At 34.7% G+C, this 24,887-nt stretch overlaps 1 protein-coding gene and 1 long non-coding RNA gene across 2 annotated transcripts; one reads left to right on the top strand and one right to left on the bottom strand.

Moving 5' to 3' along the window:
- Window positions 1-13,327: 13,327 nt before the first annotated feature.
- On the bottom strand, window positions 13,328-22,740 carry LOC124458407. The gene is made up of 3 exons (XR_006953157.1): window positions 22,730-22,740; window positions 18,789-18,797; window positions 13,328-13,394 (listed from the first exon to the last, which is right to left on the bottom strand). It is a non-coding gene; the product is annotated as an uncharacterized LOC124458407 (long non-coding RNA).
- Window positions 22,741-23,002: 262 nt separating this feature from the next.
- On the top strand, window positions 23,003-24,121 carry LOC124457685. Its single transcript, XM_047007889.1, has 2 exons — window positions 23,003-23,899; window positions 24,016-24,121. Exons 1-2 carry the CDS (start codon window positions 23,051-23,053, stop codon window positions 24,019-24,021), a joined length of 855 nt encoding a protein of 284 aa, XP_046863845.1. The 5' UTR covers window positions 23,003-23,050; the 3' UTR covers window positions 24,022-24,121.
- Window positions 24,122-24,887: the final 766 nt, after the last annotated feature.

Raw genomic sequence — 24,887 nt, 5'->3', positions numbered from 1 at the left:
AATCTGCAGATATTTTTAAAAAACATCTGTTTAATAAATTGTTTAAAAATAAGAACAGTATTAAGGTCAGCCTATGTCAAAATTTTTTTTTGTAATACATGTAATAAAATTGTTCCAAGATTTTTCGTTGTTAAAAAAGTAAGGTTGTTTTTCATGATTGTCAAAAAATATATTGTGCTCATTGTAGAAAATATTTAGACAAAGAACATAAATACCACATCAAATCTTTAGACTTTATTAAGTATAAGCATACCATAACATATTTTTTTTTTAATTTGGAAACCAAAACTGATGAAAGTAATTTAATAATACCATTCTACTCTGTTGTTCAGAATATATGTCCAAAAGGCAATAAAATTCCTTTTTACAAAAATTTTGAGTATTTTCTACCCGATATGGATTATATTACTGACTTATCAATTGATCCCCCTGATTGCTGTGGTTATCGTCAATTTGTGTTTGATTGTGATAATGATGATGTAACATCATAATTAGTTCAGTTTACGCTAGAACAAAGAAATTCTGTTTGGATTGCATACAATGATGCTAGATTTGACACAATATTTTTATTAAAGTACTTATTAACAGAAAAAATTTATTCGCGAAATTGTTATGAATGGTATTTTATATTAAAAAAAAGAAACTAATCTAAAATTATTTATAGTTATCCATTGGTATTAGTGTGACGCTACTGATGTAAACAGACGATAATAAATAGTTTGTAGTTTTAACATGTGAGCAATAATTTTGAATAAGGAATCACGATTTTCTTCAAATTTTCTTTGCTAGTTTCGTCGTGAAATTTTACAGGATGCATGTAGTAAAGGTAGAAATTATAATTTTCCCTCATTATCTTTCCATTGGCAAAGTTTGAGTAACCATATTTTTCAGGTAGTTATGTACCATAAGGCAATTCCAAAAATTTTTTACCTCAAGGAAAGTGAACATTGTTGGCACAGCTGTTTCGAGAAAAACACGTCTTTTGTGAAAGATAGAAGAAACTCTCTGAAATTGTTCGCTCAACCTTCCTGGATCATAAACTAATCTGAAAATCCTAGAGCACAATACAATTTCCATTACCATTTCCTAACCCATCTTGGGTCTGTACTAATTTCGTTATATTGTGATTGAACTGTGGTTTTAAAACTATGTAATTACTTCGTATGTTTCTTCACAAGGAATAGCCGAGTGTTTCCACCCCAACAATACAGTGGAGAGAGGACTATGGCCAAATTCATGACTCGTATTTTCATTACTCTAGCCTACCTTCAAAACCAAGTTGTTCTTATCAAGATTGAGAAATGTCCACCAGTTTACATGTGTGTCATCATTTATGTAAAAATAGCCTGCATAATAAGGATGCCTGCTCAAAAATACAAATAACACTTTTCGGACTTATTCATTGTTAGACTTTGAAGATCGTCCTTTATCTTGCAATTTTGTGACAAACGAAAAAATGTAATCTATAACTAGACCTGGAATTTGACATTTTATGACAGGACAACATGTTCGTGCATATTAAATAAAAATGGGGATCAATAACGTTTTGATTTGGAATGCTATCGATTTAAGAGCTTGATAGACAAGCTTCCGAAAACAAAATCTTTTCTGCTGCAAACAGTTCTGGTCAATGTGAAAAAATACTTCAGAAAAACAGTCACAGCAGAGATGTGAGTAGCATGCATGCACGAAAACTAGACCAAACCCCCACGTCAATTCGATTATGGCAAAGAGTGACGTTAGGACAAGAGTTTAGAAGTAGGCCAAAGAATAAGGTTAAAACTAGTTAAGGACTAGGATTTGGATTATCTATTTAGCAAGATCAATAGTTCGGAGGGATGGGCAATAATTATGTAGACAAGTTTTACTTTAGTAGTTTTTATTGAAATCAATTGTGGTTAGAGATGAACACTGATTAAAAACTATGAATATAGAATATGCCCCATCTCCCTAGTTATTAAACTTGTTGTTTTTCGAAAGTGCCTTTCTTACTATACTTGGCGGGAGTAAAATAAATTAATATCTTCATATAGCTTCTCCAATGCATTCATAACCGTATAAGCCATTCTGAATACCAATGACCATTATTTCGTGTGAAAAACTTGGTTCAGACCCACAAATGACCTAATTTTCAAATGCATCTTTATAATATGACTTCAACAAAAGTATTGTATCGTAATATGGAAAATGGTAAATCATAACAATCAAAATGACGTCAAAATGATGTTTTGCTCTTGTGCATTGTCGCAATTTTGTAATTCCCTTGGTTGACAGTGGCTTCGTATTTGCGCTAGATATTGCCAAATCATCTATATAGGAAAAAAATATTTTTGCAGACACGATGCCCGTAGGATCCTGCCGGGGGCGTATCTAGGGTATGTTAAATCAGTCACGCAACTGATGTTTATAGTTTAAAAATTATATATCAAATTTAATGATTACAATTTTTTGTGATCATTGAATTCCTGATGAATAATCGTATGAATTTTATTGCCAACATTCTGTTTTATATCTGAAATCTTACGTAAATATCAATTTAGAAAACAGTTCAGTACATTTTGGCATATCTGGAATTATATAAACTGACTGATTGATAAGCGGGGTGGCTTGACTGGTTCGACCGATAACGGAGTTCAAGAACGTCAATTGAAGCCATTCCATTGGTTAATAGCCATATCAATGCGCGATCTGGAATAATCTCGACCGATAAAAAGGGTAGCCGGACCGATATAGGAGTGCAATTGCTCTCGCATAATTGGTTCATTTAGGTTTTTGTCTTAATGTGATTGGTTTGACCGATTTCAACTGATAGCCAACGGAGCTAACATAGTCATCCTTACTGTCTAAATTGAATCGTTTCATAATAATTTGTTAAAGCATGATAGAAACTATAGTCAGAGACACCAACAAAATTTAGGAAAATCTTTTACAAATTCATTTAATGACATGAATACTGCTGTCCAGATTGTGATGTTTCAAGTGGGTGAATGATTATGGATGAATTGTCAATGTTCGCGCAAAGACGATCTCGCCTCGCGACGGGAGAGACTTTTCACTCGTTGATGTTCAAAAGCAAGCCACCATTGTTTAGAGATTTCTCAGCCAAAATTTACATCCAAATCGTGTATAAAGGATAACTGAAGTGTATACATGAATGTAAAATATCCAAGTCAATTTATGCGAGTATGTGATGCGATTTATGTCAATGTGGCTTATGGCATGCAGGTTGATGCTTCTAAAATTGTCGTTGCCGAAGGACTTTTAGCTATGATTTCTTTGGTGCTTGGGGAATCTTGGCCGTAATATCGAAGGCAAATCCTACATTCCTCCTAATGTAATTCAATGAACAAAAACCTGTAGCCACAACGTGCCGTGATATTATTTACAATATTATAAACAAATGTTTGGGGCTTTTCAGCTATGATCATTGATCAATCAATCATTGGACAGTTTTACTATACATTGTTTAAGATTTGAAAAACTAAGATTGATTACACGAGAAGCTGTTTACTACAACCAGTGATTATGGTCTTTCTGATCAATGAAGCTTTTTATTTTGACAATTTGACTGTGATAGTTATAAACCAGAGCTATTTCACATACATGAAATGTTGTCCCATATTGTCCCCTTTTCCAACTAAGTACCTCATATAGAGATGTCAAGGTGTGTTGATCTACTGCGCATACAAGATTTTTTGCCATAAATTCCTAAAGGGATATTGATGTATGAAAAGCATTTTCTATAAAGTAAAAATGTGTTCCTAAATATGCAGATAAACCTTGAAATTTGGCAAAACAGAAAATTTATTTTTCCTGATCACTGGGTAATTTTTTGATGATCATAATAATTTCTAAATTAAGATATTTCAGATTTACATTTAAACGAGCTTTAATCATATGAAATGGTATTTATCATAACCGGTAAGCATGACACACGAGCCAATTTTAACATTCATGTAATTATATGATTAAAGACATGTTGGTTACATTTTGTTTATATTGGCAAATACAATGCTACTAGTAATTGCTATATAGCATTGCAGAAAAAAGTTTTGAATTTTTTCTCGAAAGATGAATTTCCTAGCACTGTAAGTGGAAATGGATTAAGGGTTACAAAAACTTGCATAGTTTGAAGTCTGGGAATATTTACATTTAAGAGCTGTCCCTTGTAATATATCAATTGTAAATGAAGTCATTGCATAGAGGTGTGATTAGGGGTCTTTAGGGTGTCAATGCCTGACAAAATGGTAGAAATTTTAAAGACTGCATCAGAATAACATTGTTGTAAAGTAAATTTTATGTTTCCAAGCATGCTAATGAGCCTTAAAATTTGGCAAACATTCAAGTATTGTTTACTTCACGGGTTTTTTTTTGCAAGCAAAATGTGTTATTTTATGCAAAAACAATGCCCACAAAAAACATTTTGTATCGCTCTAAAACGCTGAAAATGGCATTTCCAACCCTTTGAAATTCAAAATTTTCCAGAAGACCATGTTCTCGAGACCCCCACTAGCTGTGGAATGCATCCATGTTTCTACGATTCACGTTTGAAAAGTCCTATATCCACTCCTTGGTTCAGTCGTGTCAGACGCGAAAACATACAGAAAGAAAAGTCATGTTACGTTTGCAGCGGGCATTTTACGCCTGATTGTTTTCAAACATTAAAAGAGCTATTTAACTTGGAAGCAAATTTTTATCGCTATGAAACAAAGAAAAAGGTGTCATTCACATAACGCTTATACCACAGCAAATCCTGTCATCTGAAGATGCTAGCATTTTGCATTAAAGAACAGGTCCAAGAGCATCTAGAGCATGTCAAATCCGTCGCGCGGATCTAGAGCATGTCAAATCCGTCGCGCGACTGATGTTTGAAATTTAAAAATTACCTATTCATAATAATTAAAAATTCATTAATTATTCTTACTTTATTATCGCATTTACTTCGTGATAAAAATCCAGCTTTATTTATTATTGAAAACTAATGACTAATGCAATGAATATCTCGTTGGTAACCAGATCACTTGAATTTTAATTGACCTGGAATAACCGACTGATAAGCGGGGTGGCTTGACTGGTTCGACGGATAAAGGAGTCTATGAACGCCAAAAACGCTTATTTCATTGGTCAATAGCCAGATCAGTGGACGATCTGGAATAATCTCGACCGATAAGCGGGGTGGCAGGTCCTATAAGTGAGTCCACTTGCTATCTTACAATTGGCTCATTTGAATTTTTGTCTTACTGTGATTGGTTTGACCTATTTCGACTGATAGCCAACTGAATTAACATAGTCAAGCTTACTGTCTGAATTGAATGTTTGATCGTTTCATAGTGATTTTCTAAAGCATGATAGAAACTAAACTACAATCAGATGGAATTTATGGAAATCTTTTACAAATTCATATGTTGACATGAATGCTGCTGTCCAAACTGGGAATTTTTTCAAGAGGACGAAAAATTTATGGATGAATTGTAAATGCTTGGCAAAGACAATCTCGCGAGCGACATTTCAGTCATTGATGTTCAAAAGCAAGCGAACATTGTTTTGAGTTTTATCAGCAGAAATTTGCATCCAAAATCGTAAGTAAAGGACAACTGAAGTGTATTCATGAATGTAATATATCAAAGTCAATTTATGCGAGTGTGTGATGCGATTTATGTTAATATGGCGTATGGTAAGCAGATTGATACTTCTAAAATTGTTGTTGCCGAAGGACTTTTAGCTATAATTTCTTTAGTGCTTGGGGAATCGTGACCGTTATATGGCAGCGAAATCCTACATTCCTGCAAATATATTTCAATGGACAAAAAATCTGTAGCCATAAAACGCCATACTATTATTTACTTTATCATAAACAAATGTTTGGGGCTTTTCAGTTTATGATCATTGATCATTCAATCATAAGACAGTTATACTACATATTGTTTAAGATTTGAGAAAACTAACATTGATTACATGAGAAGCTGTTTACTATAATCTGCGATTTTGAGTCTTCTGATTCATTAAGCTTTATATTTTGACAATTTGACTGGAATGGTATTAAACCTTAGTATTTCACATACATGAAATGTTGTCCCATGTCACATATTGTCCCCTTTTCTAACTGAACAACTCATGTAGAGATGTAAAGGGGTGTTAATCTACGGCTCATACCAGATTGTTTGCCATAAATCCCAAAGGGTTATTGATGTATGAAAAGCATTTTCTATAAAGTAAAAATGTCTTCCTATGTTTGCAGATAAACCTTGAAATTTGGCAAAACAGCAAAGTATTTTTCATGATCACTAGGTAATTTTTCTGATGATCATTATAATTTTAAACTAAATTATTTCAGATTTACATTTAAACGAGCTTTGATCATATGAAAAGATATTTCTCATAACCAGTAAGCATGACACATGAACCAATTTTAACATTCATGTAATTATATAATTAACGACATGTTGATTACATTCTGTTTGTATTTGATAATACAATGCCACTGGTGATCGCTATATAGCACACCTTGCAGAAGATAATAGTCAAGTGAAATGCCTAATAAACATGTATGGCATTTAGCTGTCATTAAATGCAAATTTTCACTCTGATAATTTTTGCTTAACCTTTGGCAGAAAAAAATTTTGAGTTTTTTCTGAAAAGGTGAATTTGCTGGCACTGATGTGGAGATGGGTAAAGGGTTTCAATAAACTTGCATGGTTTGAAGTCTGAGCTTTTCTATATCTATGAACTGTCACTTGTAGTACCAAATTTCTAACTTATCTAAACTCATTACATAGAGGTTTGAATGGGGGTCTCTAGGGGGGTCTATCCCTGACAACTTGGTAGAAATTTTTAAAGACTATACCTGTTTTTGAATAGCATTATTGTAAAATAAATTTTACGTTCCTAGATATGCTAGTGAGCCATATATTTGGCATGATAATGAGCCTAAATATTTGGCAAAACATTCAAGTATTGTTCAATTCATTTTTTTGGAAAAAAATGTAAGCAAAAAATGTGTTGTTTTTCCGCAAAAACGATGTCCACAAAATACATTTTTTATTGTTCTTAAACGCTGAAAATGGCATTTTTAAGGCTCTAAAATTCAAAATTTCTCAGGGGTGAATGCTTCAGGCCCCCTCCAGGTGCGGAGCACCTCCAACGTTTTATGACTGATGTTTGAAAAATCCTAGATCCGCCCCTGGGTGAACCCATAGCCAACCCGTCAATTTGTTTATACAAGGTGTCATCAAAACTAAACTCCACACCCTTTGTGGCAGCCATCATTAGTTCTCTAAAGACATTCTCAGACATGTTCAGCAATGTCATGTCCGAGTGAAAAAGATTTTGAGAAAAAATTTCAATGTTTACTTCTAAGGGCACATTAGTGAAGAGACTAGTTACATCGAAAGAAGACATTGTTAGATTAGAATACATTGAAAAATTTTGTTGTTTAAGCTCATCAGTAAAAGTGAAAAAGTCTTTTAAAGTACTCGGACCGGTCCTTGCAAATATTTTTGTTGGCTATCATGAATGCAAAATGCTTGCATCTTCAGACTATCCGGATGTGTAGTGGTATAAGCATTATGTGGATGACACCTTTTTTTCGTTTCATAACGATAAAAATCGAGAACTTTTTCTGAATAAACTTTGCTCTCTTCACCCTGCACTAAATTACACCTCTGATCTAGAGTCAAACAATCAATTATCTTTTTTAGATCTTCTTGTACACAAACGCAATGGTCAGTTCTTAACAAGCATCAATCGCAAAGCAACTTTCACTGAATTGTACACACTCTTTACTCTTTATCTTCGCATAGTGAAAAGATTTCTTTAGTGAAGTGCTTGATAAGCGAACGCATAGATTGTCCACAAAAGAGTTTATTGATAGTGATCTTATATCACTAAAGAATTTTTTTTTGTTAAATCGATATCCGGAAAAGTTGTTAGAAAAGCTTTTCTTATCCACTAACAATGAACGGAATAAACTTTTCGGACCTGCCAAGTGCCCTGTTTTCCTTAAACTTCTCTGGATTGTTAAAGCCTCTAATGACATCGAGAAGGAAATTAAATATCACTGAGAGTTGTTTTTTGCATGCATTATTGTCTTAATATTCTTAAAAAGAACTATTCTTTCACCCACTCCCAAAGAGCCTCCTCCAGGTCAAATATCAAGCAATGAAGTCCACGAGTTTAAATGTGACTGTGATGCTCGCTATGTAGGTAGGACTTCTCAAAGTTTGAGTGAAAGAATAAAACTGCAAGTACCAGCTTCTGTCAGGGAATAAACTGTTCTTTTACGACAACTACCAAAGTGAAAAAGTGAAAATCCGATTCTTTGTGATTCAGCGATTGGAAAACATATTTAAGCAACACTCGATGTGCCAATGCTTATTGTGATGAAAACTTTAAAATTATCAAAAAATGTCGCTCGTTATTCCAGCTACGCGTCATGGAGTCGATATTAAATAAATTGACTTATCTTGTACTTTGCCGACAAAAGAATTACGTGTTTAATCTGTGTCTGTTTTAGGTGTCATCTCTAAAAATAGGGATGACAAGGACGTTTTGTAACCAGTGGCGTGCGGTGACCAAATTTAATAGGCAAGCGCTGGGGGTGAGGTTCGCGGCTTGCCGCGAACCTATCTAGGGGGTCTGGGGGCATGCTCCCCCAGAAAATTTTTGGATTTTGAAGGCTACTGGAGCGCATTTCCCGCGATTTCTGGGAGTACTTTGTCGAAAAAAATGTATCGGTCATGACTGAAACAGTATTGAAAAAATCTAAAAAATTCAAAAACTTTTATAGAGTATATATCACAATTACGGTTTAAAAGTATTACATGTGGTATTGTGATATAAAGTCGTTTTAAGTAAATGGCTACCCGTGCATTTCTATTGTAGTGAAGAAGTAACAGAACGAAATAGTCTAAAATCCTACAACAGATTTACTCAAATGTAAATTCCATCAGTCTTTCCTTTGTGCAAAACTCCTTTATAACGTCCTCATGGAATCGTGGCTTCCCCTTCAAACTTACCAACATCTGCTTCTCGATTGAAATTGTAGCCAATGCAGAAAGTCCCTCTTGCCCTTGTGAAATGCGAAGATACGTTTTGATACGCTTGAGAGCCGAAAATGATCTTTCTGCAGAGGACGTACTTGGCATAGTAAGAATGAGCTGACACAATCGGTACACCTCTGGAAAACAGGCTTTCAAGTCAAGTTCGATTATTTTTGATATCATATCAAAAACAGGTTTCGATTTGAGCTCGGCAGAGGCGTATACAACGATTAGTTCACTTTTTAATATTTGATAATTAAAGAATGTTCCATATGAATCTTGCAACGATTGCAGCTCTCGTTCGGGAAAATTCCGGCTGTACAATTCGTGCTTTGAATGATCCAACAAAGAAGCGAATGCTCTGCTGTTATGCATGAGTCAATTCCAAGAGTTACCATCCCCGAGAATATGGCCGGGCATTTGATTTTTTTCGTTTTAATAGTTCAATTTCCTGGGTGCCGGGGAAAGGCAAGAAGGCAAATACTCAGTCCCCGGGCAAGCTGCCAATGGCAAATGCCCCGCTCCGGGACCAATTAATTTTAAATTACGAAAATTATGAACACTTTTTTAATACTTTATTAAACAAGATATATGAGAGATCCTATAAAAAATAAATGTAGTAATAGAAATTTTTTCCTGAGTTACTTTCCCTTGCTCCGCTTTTCTGTTGTTGCTTTTGCTTTTCCAGCACCTCTTCCTGTTCACAGAAATTTGCGTCAAGTATTGAAACCACAATTTAACATCCTTGGTTGATAGCAAATATTTCTTGGCAAGCATGCTTATGTCAGTATCCTCTACACATCCACCACTGTGATTCTTGTGAAAGTCTGCCAGTATTTCAGACGGCAGCTGGCTCCTTATAATTTTGCCAACTGCATATAAATTTAGCAGCTCTGACACATCGGTGACATAATGCCCATAGCAAACTCCCGTGCATGTTTCGCAATTCTCCCCTCCCCAAGGTCTCTTTACATCAGAAACTGGGTAAGGAAAAAACTACACGATGGTCCGTCTGGATACTAGGAGATGGGAATCGGTACTTAATGTCGCGATTAATAGAAATCAATAGTCGCGACTCGCGTACTCAAATGGTATCAAATCCCCGGGGGTATTACTGCCGGAGTAAATACCCGGCTCCCGAGCATCTCTTTTACGAGCAAATTCCCGACCCCCGAGAAAGGTCTCCAGGGCAAATGCCCAGGGGTATCCCGGGGGGGGGGTGGTAACGCTTGGAATTGACTCATGCATTAAGACTTTCGAATCTAGAGTCAATCTGCACGACAATGGTATCGACTACACAGAAAAACATTTGACGGAAGGACGCCTTTACATCCTTTTCAATTTGCCCGCATTTCAGTGCTACTTTGACGATACTTGACGTAAAATTCCAATAATCTACGAATTTTGTTCGTTGTTCTTGAATCTTATCTTTCGTCTCGCGAACTTTCGTGACACAGAAGACAATATCGAACTGCTTACTCTGAATGATATTATGCTTTATAATTACGTAAAACTACTCAAATTTCAAGTACATTATCCGCTGTGTAATAACTGCACATTCTTTAACCAAATATATAAAAAGCCTGTAAATAAATTCTAACACATAGAACATTCACGACTGTTGTAAATAACTTCTTCGCTAGTGAATAAAATAATCACAAAATTTCATAGCGTTCTAGTACATTGAACTCACGTTCGGAGCTCATACGAAAGACTTATATATAACGCTAAAATCTACCGGATACAAATATCAAAACTACTACGCAAAAGGAAGCTCTTGTCAATATCATAATCTTGTATTACATGCTACAGATAATATCTTCTACATACATAAATTGCAAGACAATAGGCGCGAAATGTATTGTAGCAGTCGTGATTATAACAATTAAGAACAGCCAGTTTCGCGCACAAAATTGGCACGGTGTGTTACAAACTGAGGCCATGACGTTGTTTAATGTTTATATTTTGGTATAATGACGTCATGGCAACGTGTTCTCCCGTTCTTCAAAATGTGTCTGGCACTGACTCGTACGTTTCAGAATGTCGGAGAGTCGTGTTTAATATTTAGTATCTTGTACCTTTTATTTTTAGTCATTAATTTACGAATTCAACGACACAAGACTTTCAAGAGCATAGTGTTTTGGTCATAATGCTAGTCATACTTTACCACAACACACGTTTGCCTGCATTTCGATATATCTGCAGACTGCGGCCCCTGCTTGTTTACGCACATTGTGTGCAGAAAATGATAAAATAACCAGTAAAGCACCTACTATTTGAATTAGAAATCAGAACATTACCTTTCGCTCTCAGCCACCTTTTAATAAACGATAACATTAACGGCGTGAATAATTCGGATATCCAATGTGTTGAATATACGAATATTATTCGCGCGCTGATATGTGTTTAAAATTGCGAGCGTACAAGACTGTTGACCAATCGCTATCAAGCGGCGCCCTTAGAAGCGCCGCTTGCCTTTTCTCGATATTCCTCGAATAAGAAGCCTCCAAATCTAGATTAACGCATGCGCAAATGTTCAGATTGAGCTCCGAAAGCAAGCGCGCGGTCGGCACTAGATCATGGTCAACTAACGTACGCGCCCACATATTATTCTTATTATGTCAGCGGTAACAATTGACGAATATTCATGTTATGTAATTACCATTGGTAATTACCTATAAGCTGTGACAAACCACTAAAATATAGAATAACCATTGAGAATAACAAGTTTAGCGTTATATATAAGTCTTTCGTATGAGCTCTGAACGTGAGTTCAATGTACTAGAACGCTATTAAATTTTGTGATTATTTTATTCACTAGCGAAGAAGTTATTTACAACAGTCGTGAGAGTTCTATCTGTTAGAATTTATTTACAGGCTTTTTATACATTTGGTTAAAGAAGGTGCAGTTATTACACAGCGGATAATGTACTTGAAACTTGAGTAGTTTTACGTAATTATAAAGTTAAGTGCGTAAGTTTAAGTAGCGCGTTTGAGTAAGTGTAGGATTGGCTATTTCCTCTATTGCTAATACACGAATCTAGATGAGTGATGTACGCACGTTATGTACGTCACTACACAAGTTTCATATGCGTATTTAACCGATATGCGGCTAAATGACGAGAAGAATTCGTTTTTCGATTTCAGGTTTGGATAGTTTTACTATTTTACACATCTATTGTTTTGTATTCTTTGTATTTTACATATATTGTCATATGCTCAACGATTTTAAATCATCATAACGATACTCGAAGAAGCAATGAACAATATACAATGAACGTAACAGTGGCGTATCCAGCCCGTTTTATTTTGCTCTACTATACAATTATTTCTTTGTTCACTAACTGTAAAAACAACAGATTTCTAAAGAAATGTTTATTGATAATAATATCAAATTTACATAACACGACCAAATTATCTTCCGGGCTCACTACACAACTCTGTAAAATTTATAAGGTAAATTTATTATTTCTACATTTTGTAGACAGCATTAGTTATATGTCCCCAGTTAGTTGTAAAAATAAATACCATGTCCATGATTCACAAATAGAAAATGTTAATTTTGTTTAATATTATTTACAGATATATACATGCATGATTTGTCAAGGTGTTCCAATTTGAGCAATTACAGTGTACATGTTTGCAAGCAAAAATGAAGCGATACATGATTATTTTTATGTTAGATGCTTACAATTACTATTTTCTCACAGAATATAATTTTTTGAATGGCAGGTTTGCATTGCATTCTCAATATGGGGAAACATCTCGATTTTTTGTTCTTCAAAGCATTTGACCAGATGCACTCGCATCTTCTCCTGCAGCCAGGTAACAGAGCAAGGGTTCACACCATTAGCCAAAGCAACAGCATTTGCCACAGCAAAAAGACCATAATCTGATGATCCTTTTTGACGTTGTTGGAGAATCATTTTGACGTTTAAAAAACCATCCTGTTCTTGGAGGTTTTTCTAAACATTCTGGAGTTGCCTTTTTAATGATGAATTCAGGTTGATACTCATAGATTCAAAGACTACTATTTCACCAGTTATGGATGTAGAAACCATCCAGTGGTGACCAATATTGTGACATTGAATTGCTTGGGTAATACTTTCAAATGAACCTTTCTCAGCGAGTATTTCGTCTGTAGTCTTGTCTATTAAACACTTACATCAGTTCATTCATGTCATCATTAAGTATTTGGTTCATACATGTCATCATTAAATAGTTGGTTCATACATGTCATCATTAAATAGTTGGTTCATACATGTCATCATTAAATAGTTGGTTCATACATGTCATCATTAGGTACTTGGTTCATACATGTCATCATTAAGTATTCGGTTCATACATGTTATCATGCTTTAATATTTAAAATTTAAACAAAAGTTCTGCTTTAATATGTGTATGAAATTTTGTGAAATTTCTTTCTTCACCATTGCACAATAACCAAAAAGTAGTATATCTCTGGATAAGCGTATGCTTTCTGCATTGAAGTTATTATATAATATATACCTATGAATTTATTTCTGTTGAGACAGCACCACCCACTGCGAGTTTGTTTTTTATAATAACCGAATATTTCCAGCATTTCTTCTTTGGAATGGCATATTACAATACCTTCGTCTAAACTGCTGTTGTTTTTTGCTTCACTCTCCGCATACTTCATTGGAAACTCCATTTTCGAACTAGCATTTGGCAACAATTCCATGATTTCCCACGCTTTTTATGTTTAGATTCTCATAGAATATACGTATGGCAAGTTGCCATTTTACAATGTAGGAAAATATGAATTTTTTGTTGCTCGAAAAACATTTAGCCAAATGCCATTGTATCTTCTCATATGACCATAAAATCAAGAAATGGTGCATTCAATGCTGTTTGGGAGGTGGTTGCATGGAAGTCGAGCATTCTTCATGAAATTATGGATGGTCATTGCAGAGCACAAAGCACCCCAACTTGACAAAGATTTTTAGTTTACAAAATTGATAAAGAAACTTGTTCATGTTAAGTGGTAATATTATTTGCAAACACTATGACATCATGCAATGACTTTTTACAATTACATTTCACTATTTGAGAGAGTTGCATCTAAGGCAAGTTATGTTCTACAGCACTGGGTCTATGCCACAAGCATAACAAAAGCAGGTGGGAGCCTTTTAAACTGTTCGAAAAACCCTTTGACAACGGAAGGAATTATATGCTCAAAGGTTTTTCTGAACAATCTGTTTTTCCATAATAGAATTTATTTTGGTGCTCAGAGATTCAATGTGAAAATTTTTGCCAGAGATGAATGTAGAGAATACCCAGTGTTACATGTTAAGATATATTGTTACCATTTCTTGTTTTAAAGTATTTTCGGGAACATATATGAATTAGCTACTGTGATTGATATCACAACTCAACATTCAATCTGGCTGCACCTGTACTATGATTACCTATCAATTTTTCGTGATAAATCAATATGCTCTATTGAAAACTATCCATTTCATTTAATGAGCACTTAAGTTAGATTGTGGTTCACTGTGTGGATGGCACTGCTGGAGACAATGAGTTTTCTAAATTTCCTGAGAATAACTTTAACAAAGTTAAAAAAGTTACCACACCTGCACATTAACTCAAATCAGAAATTTACAAGCAAGTATGGACTAACAGTCAAACACATTAAAAACACAAACTTTATATTATTATGCAGGAAGTTTTGAAAAAAATTTGAAGATACGAATCTAGATGGGTGTGTTTATCATCTATAATAATTTTTATTAGTACTACAAATAACAGGAAAATATTTAATATCATATCTATAATACAAATAGAGTCGATTTCTACTTTATAACATCACATTGTTCACCTTAGGTCCAGTGAATTTGCAATTCTTGAAGTGCGGTTATTGTATTGTAAAATACTATCAATCCATTACTTCTGCAAGGCAGACATTTCAAAGAAAGTACATCTGACCAAAATTGAATTGAAATCTTTGTAATCTTTTCTCGCTTTCGCTATTGCCAATTTGCCTTATTGCCATATGTAGTGCGGTAAAATCATTCGCATAATGAATACATGAATATTCGTCAATTGTTACTTACCGCTGACATAATAAGAATAATATGTGGGCGCGTACGTTAGTTGACCATGATCTAGTGCCGACCCAAGCGCGCTTGCATTGGTTAATAAATAAGAAATTTTTAAGGTGTATTTAATCCACTTGACTGATCTTACAAGTGTTGCAAAGTTAAACCGAAAACCACGACAGTAAATCGCGTATAAATAGCAAGCATTTCAACTGTAAAGACAATTTAGACAAAAGATTACATTGACATTGTTTAGAACAGAAAAATTTAAACTGATTTTGCTCAGAGATTGATCCAAAAAATTTTTGTTCGGTAAAATGCTTAGGCAAGCGGCGCTTGCCTACGCTTGCATGACCGCACGCCACTGTTTGTAACATTATAAATATGGCATGATTTGGAGGTTCTCATTTAGCAGACGTTGACACCTGACGTGTAGTCTGCCGAAATGCATAGTTTCTCTTTATAGCTGTAAATAACGGTTCGTTTAAATTGTTGGGTTAGTTTTCTGGTTAAAACAGTTCTTTTAAGAAGTATTACATTGTTATTATCACCATTCACCATGGTATTTACTATTTTGAAATCCATCCTTAGGTTTGTCACCATGACAAAGTCTGTTTCATTATTTAGGAAAAATGCACGACAACAAGTACTGTAATTTGTAATTCACAAAATTTAAACACCGTTGTCCTTCCATTATATACATAGATGTTTTAATATTTATTCTATAGTCAAAGTGTGGAGCTTTTTTGAACAGTGTTCATAATGAGCCTAGAGAGTCCTCCAATATTGAGCATATGGAGGATACGACTGATGATGATGTTACAATTTTCCGATGTCTCGAAACACAATGCGACCAACAAATTTTCGTCGATGCTAAAGTCCAATGTGATATGATATCAAAACAAAGCATTGCTGTTTTAACCCTTGCACAACGGAAAAGAAAAAGAAAAGGCACAAAACGATCCAAAAATAATAAAGGCCCTCCCCCTTTGAAATTGAAAAATGTAAACAAAGGTAGTCAATTAAAGTGTAAAAAAATAATGGCCCAAAATGAAGTAATGGAAGAAGAAGAGGAATCATTCAACAAAATTAACAATGATAAAACACCTTCAGACAGTTGTGTGTCAGCAGGAAGTTATGAGGACTGTGTACGCCAAGAAACTTGCACTGATGATGAATCTGACTTAAGTGACACTGAAGGGACACTAAGCAATGAGAAAAAAATTATTGTGTTTGAAAGTATGCTTGATCAGTTGTTTATCATTTTCAAAACATGTTGTTCTTCTTGTGACATTGAAACATCTACAATTGGCAGCATCGTAAAACTAAGAGCATCATGCAACAAAAATCATAGGAAGGTTGTCAAAAGTCTATTAACAAACTCATCAACCAAGATGGGAACATAAGATCATTAAAGAAGAAATATCCTTCAAAATCCACCAGTTTGCTATATGGCGTTTTTTTCAAAATGGGTTACAAGAAAGTTGTCAAAAAAAAGTCCAGAAACATGAACCCCCTACTCAAATGGGTGCAGTCTGTATCCAACCATCTGTGGTAGTGCGCTCAATGTTGAGAGGGAGATACAGATTTGTTGCAAGAATAATGGGTTTACATATTAAAGAATGTTGCCAATAAGCACAAGTGGAAGGCGGAAAAATACTTTAAAAACTTGGCACATGACTGTCTTTCTGAAAGAAAACAAAGAATAACAAAGTGGTTAGAAAATGGCCTTGCTGCTCGTGTTGTTTTAGAAGAAATAGTACTCAACAAAAACCTATTAAAAAACTTAACAAAACTAACAGAATTACACCACAATGTGGAGCTTGAGGTTTACCACTCACTTCTCCTAAAACAATTACCGAAACGTGTTCACTTTTTGTACAAATTTATGCTTGCAAGAACGAAGTTGGCAGTCATCTACCACAATGTAAGCACTGGAAGAAAATAAGCACAAGTTCAAATATGAAAAGCAGCAAGGAGAGAGGTGATATAATAGCGTTTTCCTAAAAGGGCGAAAAAATTGGTTAGCCAAGCCAATTATGGCGAGTATGTCATATTCTTTTGTGCAAGGTATGATGGAAGATGTCTTCTGTTTTAATGTAAAAAATGTACATAACAAGACTTCCTTACCAGCAAACATTCCAAGAAATATTGAATCTATAGAAAAGCCAAACAAAGAAAGTGTTATACATGCACACCAATCAAGAACGGGTAAATAGTCCCCAAAAAATAGTTATGTATATATCAAAATTTATAATTAATAATAAGAGAATCTCTACTAGTAAAGTAACCAAATTTTATGTTTGCTGTGCAAATTCATTAGAAAGGCACTTTTCAATTATATACATCAAAATCCTTGATTAGCACAAATAAAGAATTTGTTTGGCATGATCATTATAATTTGTTAATTTACTAAATCCAATTGATATTTTTATTTATTAGTGATTCATCATTAACGATACTTATAAATATGGCTATAATAATTTACATTACCATTATTAATCATCAGCTAATTTAAAACCCTCAAGGACAAAGTCTTCTTTTAGACCTGGTGGTAGGACAAGCAGCTAACAGCACAAGATGGTAGTGGTACTCTAACCAGTTGCCTGTAAGCCACATGTCTTTGTCTTTAGTGTTCAGGTCTATCCTCAGCTCTTGAATCATGGTGTTTTTTGTACTCACTCCATGCCAGTCGTAATACCCAATAATTTAAACAAGGATTTCGAAAATTAGGATTATCTGTAATAAAGTCTGGAGTGTCTATGTCTTCAAATTGTCAAAAATAATTAAAAGTTCATTTATCTACATTTTTAATGTCGGAATGTGTCGGAAAATGCCGAAAATTACCAGAATGGTTTTGAGATTGTTCTGCATACTCATAGCATGACCCGAAATCACCAAAAACGAGAAATAATCAATTAAAATCCAAAATAGCTCTATCAAATCACATTGATTAGCAAATTGAATAAATTTAACGAGCTAAAGTTACAATAAACAAATATGAGGAACAAAGCGATATCAGGCCTAAAGATATTTTCCCAAAGTAACCAATGAAGGGGAGCTCAACTTGTATAAACTATAACATGCTTTTGGTAAAGGCTTCATTCATCGATACTCGGCTCACTTTCAAGCCTGAAGTTAGCTGTTAAGAGTCTATGTAGCGTTTTTAATTGCTGTCAGTCGAGTTCTCGTTGTTTTCGTCAACATTTTGAAGTGTAGAACATGACATTTAGCTCCGTGAACTTGGGAAGCCCAAACTCCAAAAAGTTAAAATATAGCTTCTACATAGGATTCTGCAAGAGCAAAAGAATGTTCTCAGAGATTGGCAACTTTTCGTGACCAGCCACCGCTTTAAAGAAAATAATCAGTGCATCCCATTTGCTTAATGAGCCTGGACACACAGGAGTGCATCGAAAGCCATCTTTTTCGACATGGGCACAACAAGTTGTGTGGTACTACGTCGCAGAAGTGCTAGACAACTCTGAATTGCTCTCGACTTTTGTTGCTGTTGGAGAAGTAATTGTATACATCACGCACCAACTCCTTAGCTCTCTGGGGAAGTTTCCACATGCGTGTGATGCGCAAAGATGAGCACTGTGACAAATGCATAACATGAAAAAAACATTTAGTAACTTCTCTTTAAGGTGTGAGACAACACTGTTATGCTCTCCGAACATGATGTTACAAATATTGGCTCCAAAACCAATTACATTGTCAAAACTTACATTAGCTGTTTGTATGGTATTTACAAGTGTCTGATATAATGTTTCTGCATCAGCTTGCGGGACATCGAGAAGATCATAAAGATAGCTTTGCACAGTTAAAGACTGCTTGTTATGATGACGGGTAACGATAGCTATTTCTTTGCACGTAGATACATGAGTAGTTTCAATCGATAAGTATGTAAAACTGGTGTTTTTTTAAAATTTGTACATGTTCTTCATGAAAATTGGCCGACGGTGCATTTTTTGCAAAGCAATAAGCTTTAGTGCGTTTGCATTTAAAACCAACAGCATGCAATTTATGAATCAGGACAAAATTGCGGCAGAAGATCACTAAAGTGATACATTACATTAAAGGACAGGTTATGCTTGCTGATAAAGCTGGCCTTGCGCAATTCAGCTTCTTCAAATTTTCCATCTAAATTTAACATAATTTATGTAATATGTAAAAAGTTTAACTTTTAACAAAAATATTAATACTTGTTACAAGAAGTAAACAATTTACTATTTTTTTTTACTGAACCATTGTACTTATTATTTTCTATCTTAAAAGAATGACAACACAAAGTTCATTAGATCCTACACAGAATTTCGAAAAGCTCACAAAAAGTTCACAAATTTTTCATGCTCATGAAAGTTCATAAAGAGAACAAAAAGTTCACAAATCTATAATCTTTGCTCACGATCTGGCAACACTGCACAAGCAAATGGTTGAATCATGTTTTGATTGTTAATCATTTCTTCGTAGTTTGAAACACTGCTTTCAGACTGACTACTAGAGGAATTGTTTAAGTAATCCGTATCCATTGCGCAGAATAATTTAAAAATTTAGAAAATAAAATGGAACTAAGAATAGGCTTATGCGTAATTTTTACTTTTGCTTATATATTTTTACAATGTTTTCAATGATCACCGCGCATTGACGTACGACGAAAAACCGCTGCTGGATTGCGGCTTTGCTTGGATGTACACAATAGCGATAGAACAAGAAGCAAAAATACACACATTTAAGTCATTATTACTCGAGTTAAGTTCGAGTTGGAAAACTACGATTTCGCGAGAGATGGAAGAACAAAATATTTTTTCATATGAGTGAAAGTTTTTTTAAGGTTTGACAACTCCTTTAGTTTTTATCTTTAAATTATATTTGTGTCCTTGAATTTTATTACATTTATTGCACACATTCTTAAACAGTACAAATTAAAACACCGTAAAATTTTTATGTCAAAGCACAGATATACAAGAAGATACCAATTATGACAAAAATATAGCTACTTTAAATACTTTAATCCTTTGATCGGATGATAAAATTTCATAAATCCAAAGAGTTAGTCATCCATCCGTCATAAACATAACACCACCCGTCAAAGCAATGAACGAATAACGAAACCCAATTCTATAAAATCGTAAAGTTAACAATCCATCTATGCATGACTTAAACTTGTATCTATGAACATTAAACAATTAACAGCCTCCGCTTCGCTTCGTCTTATATCATTGTTTCACTGACTTCGGTCTGAATAATTCTTGATATCATGCTCAACCTCATCCAATAATTGCTTATTGTTTCTCTTATTGAATTTTCGACTCGGTATCGCAAGAGCTTGCTTTTCATTCCTTGTCATCTTTTATTTAAAATACTTTGCAGTTAAAACTATTAAATATGATGACAAGTACTAGTCGACCACATGTTAAAATCACATATACACATATCTGATTACAACCTTATAATAGAATGACAGTAGTCAGCTATTCGACACTGCAAGCGCCCGCGATCATATTTTGTGTGTATATTTATTTGGTGTGTACATTTTTGTTTTGTGTGTGTATAACGTATTTTATGTGTGTATTTTAATTTTGTATGTGTGTGATGTATTTTGTGTATGTATTAATATCTTTATTTTGTATAATTATTATTTAGTGTGGTGTCCCTTGTGAGCCACCGTAAATTATGGATTAACACGGATTAAAACATACGAACGGAATATATGAATATGGGGACATTCAATAGAGTGTTTGCGTGTTAGGTCAAAGCAGCCGTGTTTGGGAGTACCTCAAAGAGCCGATGCTGGAAAGAGTATAAAATTAACGTAAATTCTTTTCATTATATTGGATCTTGACATGAGATACATTCAGCAATACTTTTTAGGGTTATTAAGCCTGGTTACCACTGTTGGTTTGTCGCGATAAAAGCGATAGCGACAATTTTTATTTGCAATGGTTGCTCCATTACAAGTATCTCCATTAAGTCGGATGGCGATTTTTTTTATAAAATGGTGTCGGTAAAAAACATGTACACGATCTAGTAGTAGCTGCAGTAGCTTATGTTTTGTAGAGGCGACGGAGACGCCGTAAAAAGGCATCGAAGAAAAGAAAACAACGTTTTTAGATTCGCCATCTTAAATTCCTAAATTTTTATTTATTAACTGGAATAAATATCAAAATTTTTTGATATTTTATAGCGTTTGTTGCGGTTGTTAGTCGCCGTTTATTGCGATTATTACCACGTTTTCATATGGGATTGTCGCGATTAAAGTTAATTGCTGTCGCGTTTGTCGCGTTAAAACAATATTGGAAAATAGCCTTTAGAGTATAAATAAGATAATCATGGCTAGATGTGGCGAGGAACCGCAGGACACCGCGTTATGATTCTGTTTGTTAGCGACTTTCAGTTGCGTATGCAATCTGTTACTTAAATTTCTCCTTAAATATAGCGCTCTTTCCGTTTGCTCTTGACTGTGAGTTTTCTACTGTAGTATGTATGATATACATATGCATATGTATTTTGATCATCTAAAAATTATCGTTGTAAGTTTGTCATAAAGATTGATTTACGAAACAATACATATTAGAATTATTAACGGAATAAAATTTTCATTCGATGCTTTTCAATCCGACTTGCCGGGACATCTCGCTTTCTCAATTCGTATCGAAAACATGCAACGCTCAAGTAAACAGAATATACTTCATGCACACTGGTATAAGACATCAACAACGTGAACAAGACGATGGCTTATTTATCTCACTGTTCTAATATTTGTTGCACGCTTTTGTAAAATAAGCAGAAAAGCAAACAATCTTGCCTTTTGATCAACTTTAAGGTTAACGAATGATTTTAAATTTACAAGCAATGTTGAAGATATCTTCAAGTTTCAGCCAAAACTGTGGCACGACGTCAAACGAAAAACTTTGCACTAGAATCACTGGCATTAAACCTGTTCAAAAAAGTGTAGTCTCACGTACAAGCTAGGAGACAACTTTCTTTTATTGCACTGTCCATAGCATGAAAATAAGATGTACCAAGTTTCAAAGTCGTCCGCAAAATATTTCAAAACATATTTATTGTTATAATCACTAAAAACACGATATTCGATGACCATTGCTTAAACGCCGTGAAATTGTTTAACGCGTTTGATATTCGACTACTCTGTCGCGAATGACAAATGTGCTAATGCCCACAAGTGTCACGGCAATAAACAAAACTCGACGGCAATCGTATAGCGACGAAGTAAATGACTACTATAATCCTCTCAAAAAAGATAAGAACATTAAACGTTGTGGGACAAAAAAGCCCACAATCACCCAAAAATTAGAGAAAACTAAAAAAATCTTTTTTACACAGTGCGAGGAATAACAAGTTTAGATCAGTTATATGAAATCAAAAAAGAATTCAAAGATCATTATTTTTGTGAGCTGTGAAAGAAAGACGTTAGGGCAGATCTCCACTAGACGATTTTTATGACGATCGTCTTAAAAATTCGCTGCGCCACATGCGCAGTAGGAAATAAAATCGTCAACAAAATCGTCAAAGACGATTGCAAATTGCAATGTGAAATTGAGAAAATGGCGGATGTGAATCAAACTTTAATGCATTATTTACTTCTTCGAAGGCATTTGATTTTACTTCATGCATGTAGAGTAAGATCCATGAAAACAAAGCGAAAACGACCAAGATTTTGGATGCATAAACTGTACGAGGAAAGAAATGAGAAAGGCGAGTACAATTTGCTGGTTAAAGACTTGCGATTATTCGATCATGAAATGCTTTTCAGATATTTCAGGATGTTACCTGACACTTTGAGACCTTGTTGGGGTATATTGCCCCGATGATAAGAAAGAAAGAGACGAAAATGCGAGAACTAATAAGTGTAGATCAAAGACTTTAGTCACTCTGCGATATTTGGCAACTGGGGATGCTCATACAACTATCGCTGCCAATTATAGAATGAGCTCAACGACTGTTGGTCGAATTATCTACGAAACATGCAACGCACTTTGGGACAAACTAAAGGAAATGGGTTTCATGAAAACACCTTGCACTGAAAGTGACTGGAAAAAAGTATCTAAAGATTTTGAAGATCGATGGAACTTTCCTAATATGCTGGGAGCAATTGATGGAAAGCATGTGCAGATGTTTGCTCCTGCTGGACAGGCATTGAGTTTTTTTAAATACAAAAAGACTCATAGCATTGTTTTGTTGGGAGTTAGTGATGCAAATTATAAATTCACACTGGTTGATATTGGTGATAGTGGGCGGCAAAGTGATGGCAGCGTGTATGCCAACAGCAATCTTGGCTATGCTATTGAAAACAAGCTTCTCAACATGCCCACAGATGGCAAGATTACCCATTCAACGAAAGTATTACCCCACGTATTTGTAGGGGATGATGCATTTGGCCTAAAACGCCACATGATGAAGCCCTATCCTTTTTCAAACCTGTCTGAGAGGAAACTAATTTTCAATTACAGGCTAAGCAGAGCCAGACGTGTCATTGAAAATGCTTTTGGTATTTGTGCTAGTCGGTTTCGTGTGTTTCATAGGCCTATAGTTGCCAAAGTTGATAATGTGATTGCCATAACTAAAGCTGTTGTGGCATTGCATAACTTCCTTATGAGCATAAATGAAGATGACGATTCAAATCTATACTGTCCACCATCATTTGCTGATCAAGATGGGCAAATGGGTAATGAGTTTAAACCTGGTGAGTGGCGACAAGATGCAAATTGTATGAATGGATTGGGTGACATTACAGATGTTGGTGCATCAAATAACTATGGTGCAGAAGCTAAGTGGGTTCGTGAACAATTTGCTGATTATTTTAATAATGAAGGAGCAGTTGACTGGCAGTGGCATATAGTAAGGTGTTCAAAATAAAAAACGAATTTAAAGCCATTTATATTCAATATGAGCATTAGTGATGTGATGGATTTTCATACGAAAGGGGTTTTTCACTTATGTAGTTAGCAATACATGTTTAAGCTGTAATTTTAAAAATAAATGATTTCACTTGCTATATATCTGTATTCATTGGAAGGAATGTATCTTGTATAAGTGAGAGTTTGTTATTAATTTATAATGCAATATGTGAAGTTCTACAACAATTTTCATTAGGTATCTGAATATTGTAAATCATACAAAAGCTGTTGAATTTTTAATTTAGCTTGTCTGAGTTGCTTTTTTTCCATATCTCTTAAAACTGGAACAAGACTCATACAAAATAACTCTGCTTCATCCTTATCTTCATTTTCTCTTTTACTTGACATTCCTTCTAAATAATTTACCATTTTCTGGTCCATACTCTTCACATGGTCAAGAAATGGGTCTAGTTGATCGTTAGAATTAGGACGTTTTCTTTTACCATATTTTGCCTCATCTGATACGCTTGAACAGCTTGAAGAAGGCTGACTAGGTCCTGGAGATTGTGATGAGGATATGTCCAATATGTTCTCTGGTATTGTTTGGATTTCAAGATCCACATTGCTGCGAGTTTCCAAATTGCTTGTTTTCTCATGAAGAAAGCTCATAACCTCAAAATATTTGCATGTTGGAAGTGTCAAAGCAGCTGCCCCAGATTTAGACAATGCTCGTCTCCTATCAAGGCATTTTTTTAGAGAATCGTTAAGGTTCTTAAAAATTTTCTGAAGGTATGGAACTGAAAAAAGGGCAAGAAACAAATTTTGTTAGAGTTGACATAAAATACGAAATAACACATATAGTCAAGGAGCACAGTCAAACGAAATGGTGAGACGAACACCCTTATGCAGAAACGTCGAGAAGTTTT

This window comes from Xenia sp. Carnegie-2017, unplaced genomic scaffold (assembly GCF_021976095.1).
Source record: "Xenia sp. Carnegie-2017 unplaced genomic scaffold, XeniaSp_v1 HiC_scaffold_6, whole genome shotgun sequence".
In the NCBI taxonomy this organism is placed as follows: Eukaryota; Metazoa; Cnidaria; class Anthozoa; order Malacalcyonacea; family Xeniidae; genus Xenia; species Xenia sp. Carnegie-2017.
Note: the sequence above shows the minus strand (reverse complement) of the source record. Positions and strands in the feature narration are given on the sequence as shown.

Excerpts from the sequence above, each read along its gene's own strand:
- LOC124457685 (XM_047007889.1), top strand. The coding sequence starts at position 23,051 with ATGAGCTCAACGACTGTTGGTCGAATTATCTACGAAACATGCAACGCA.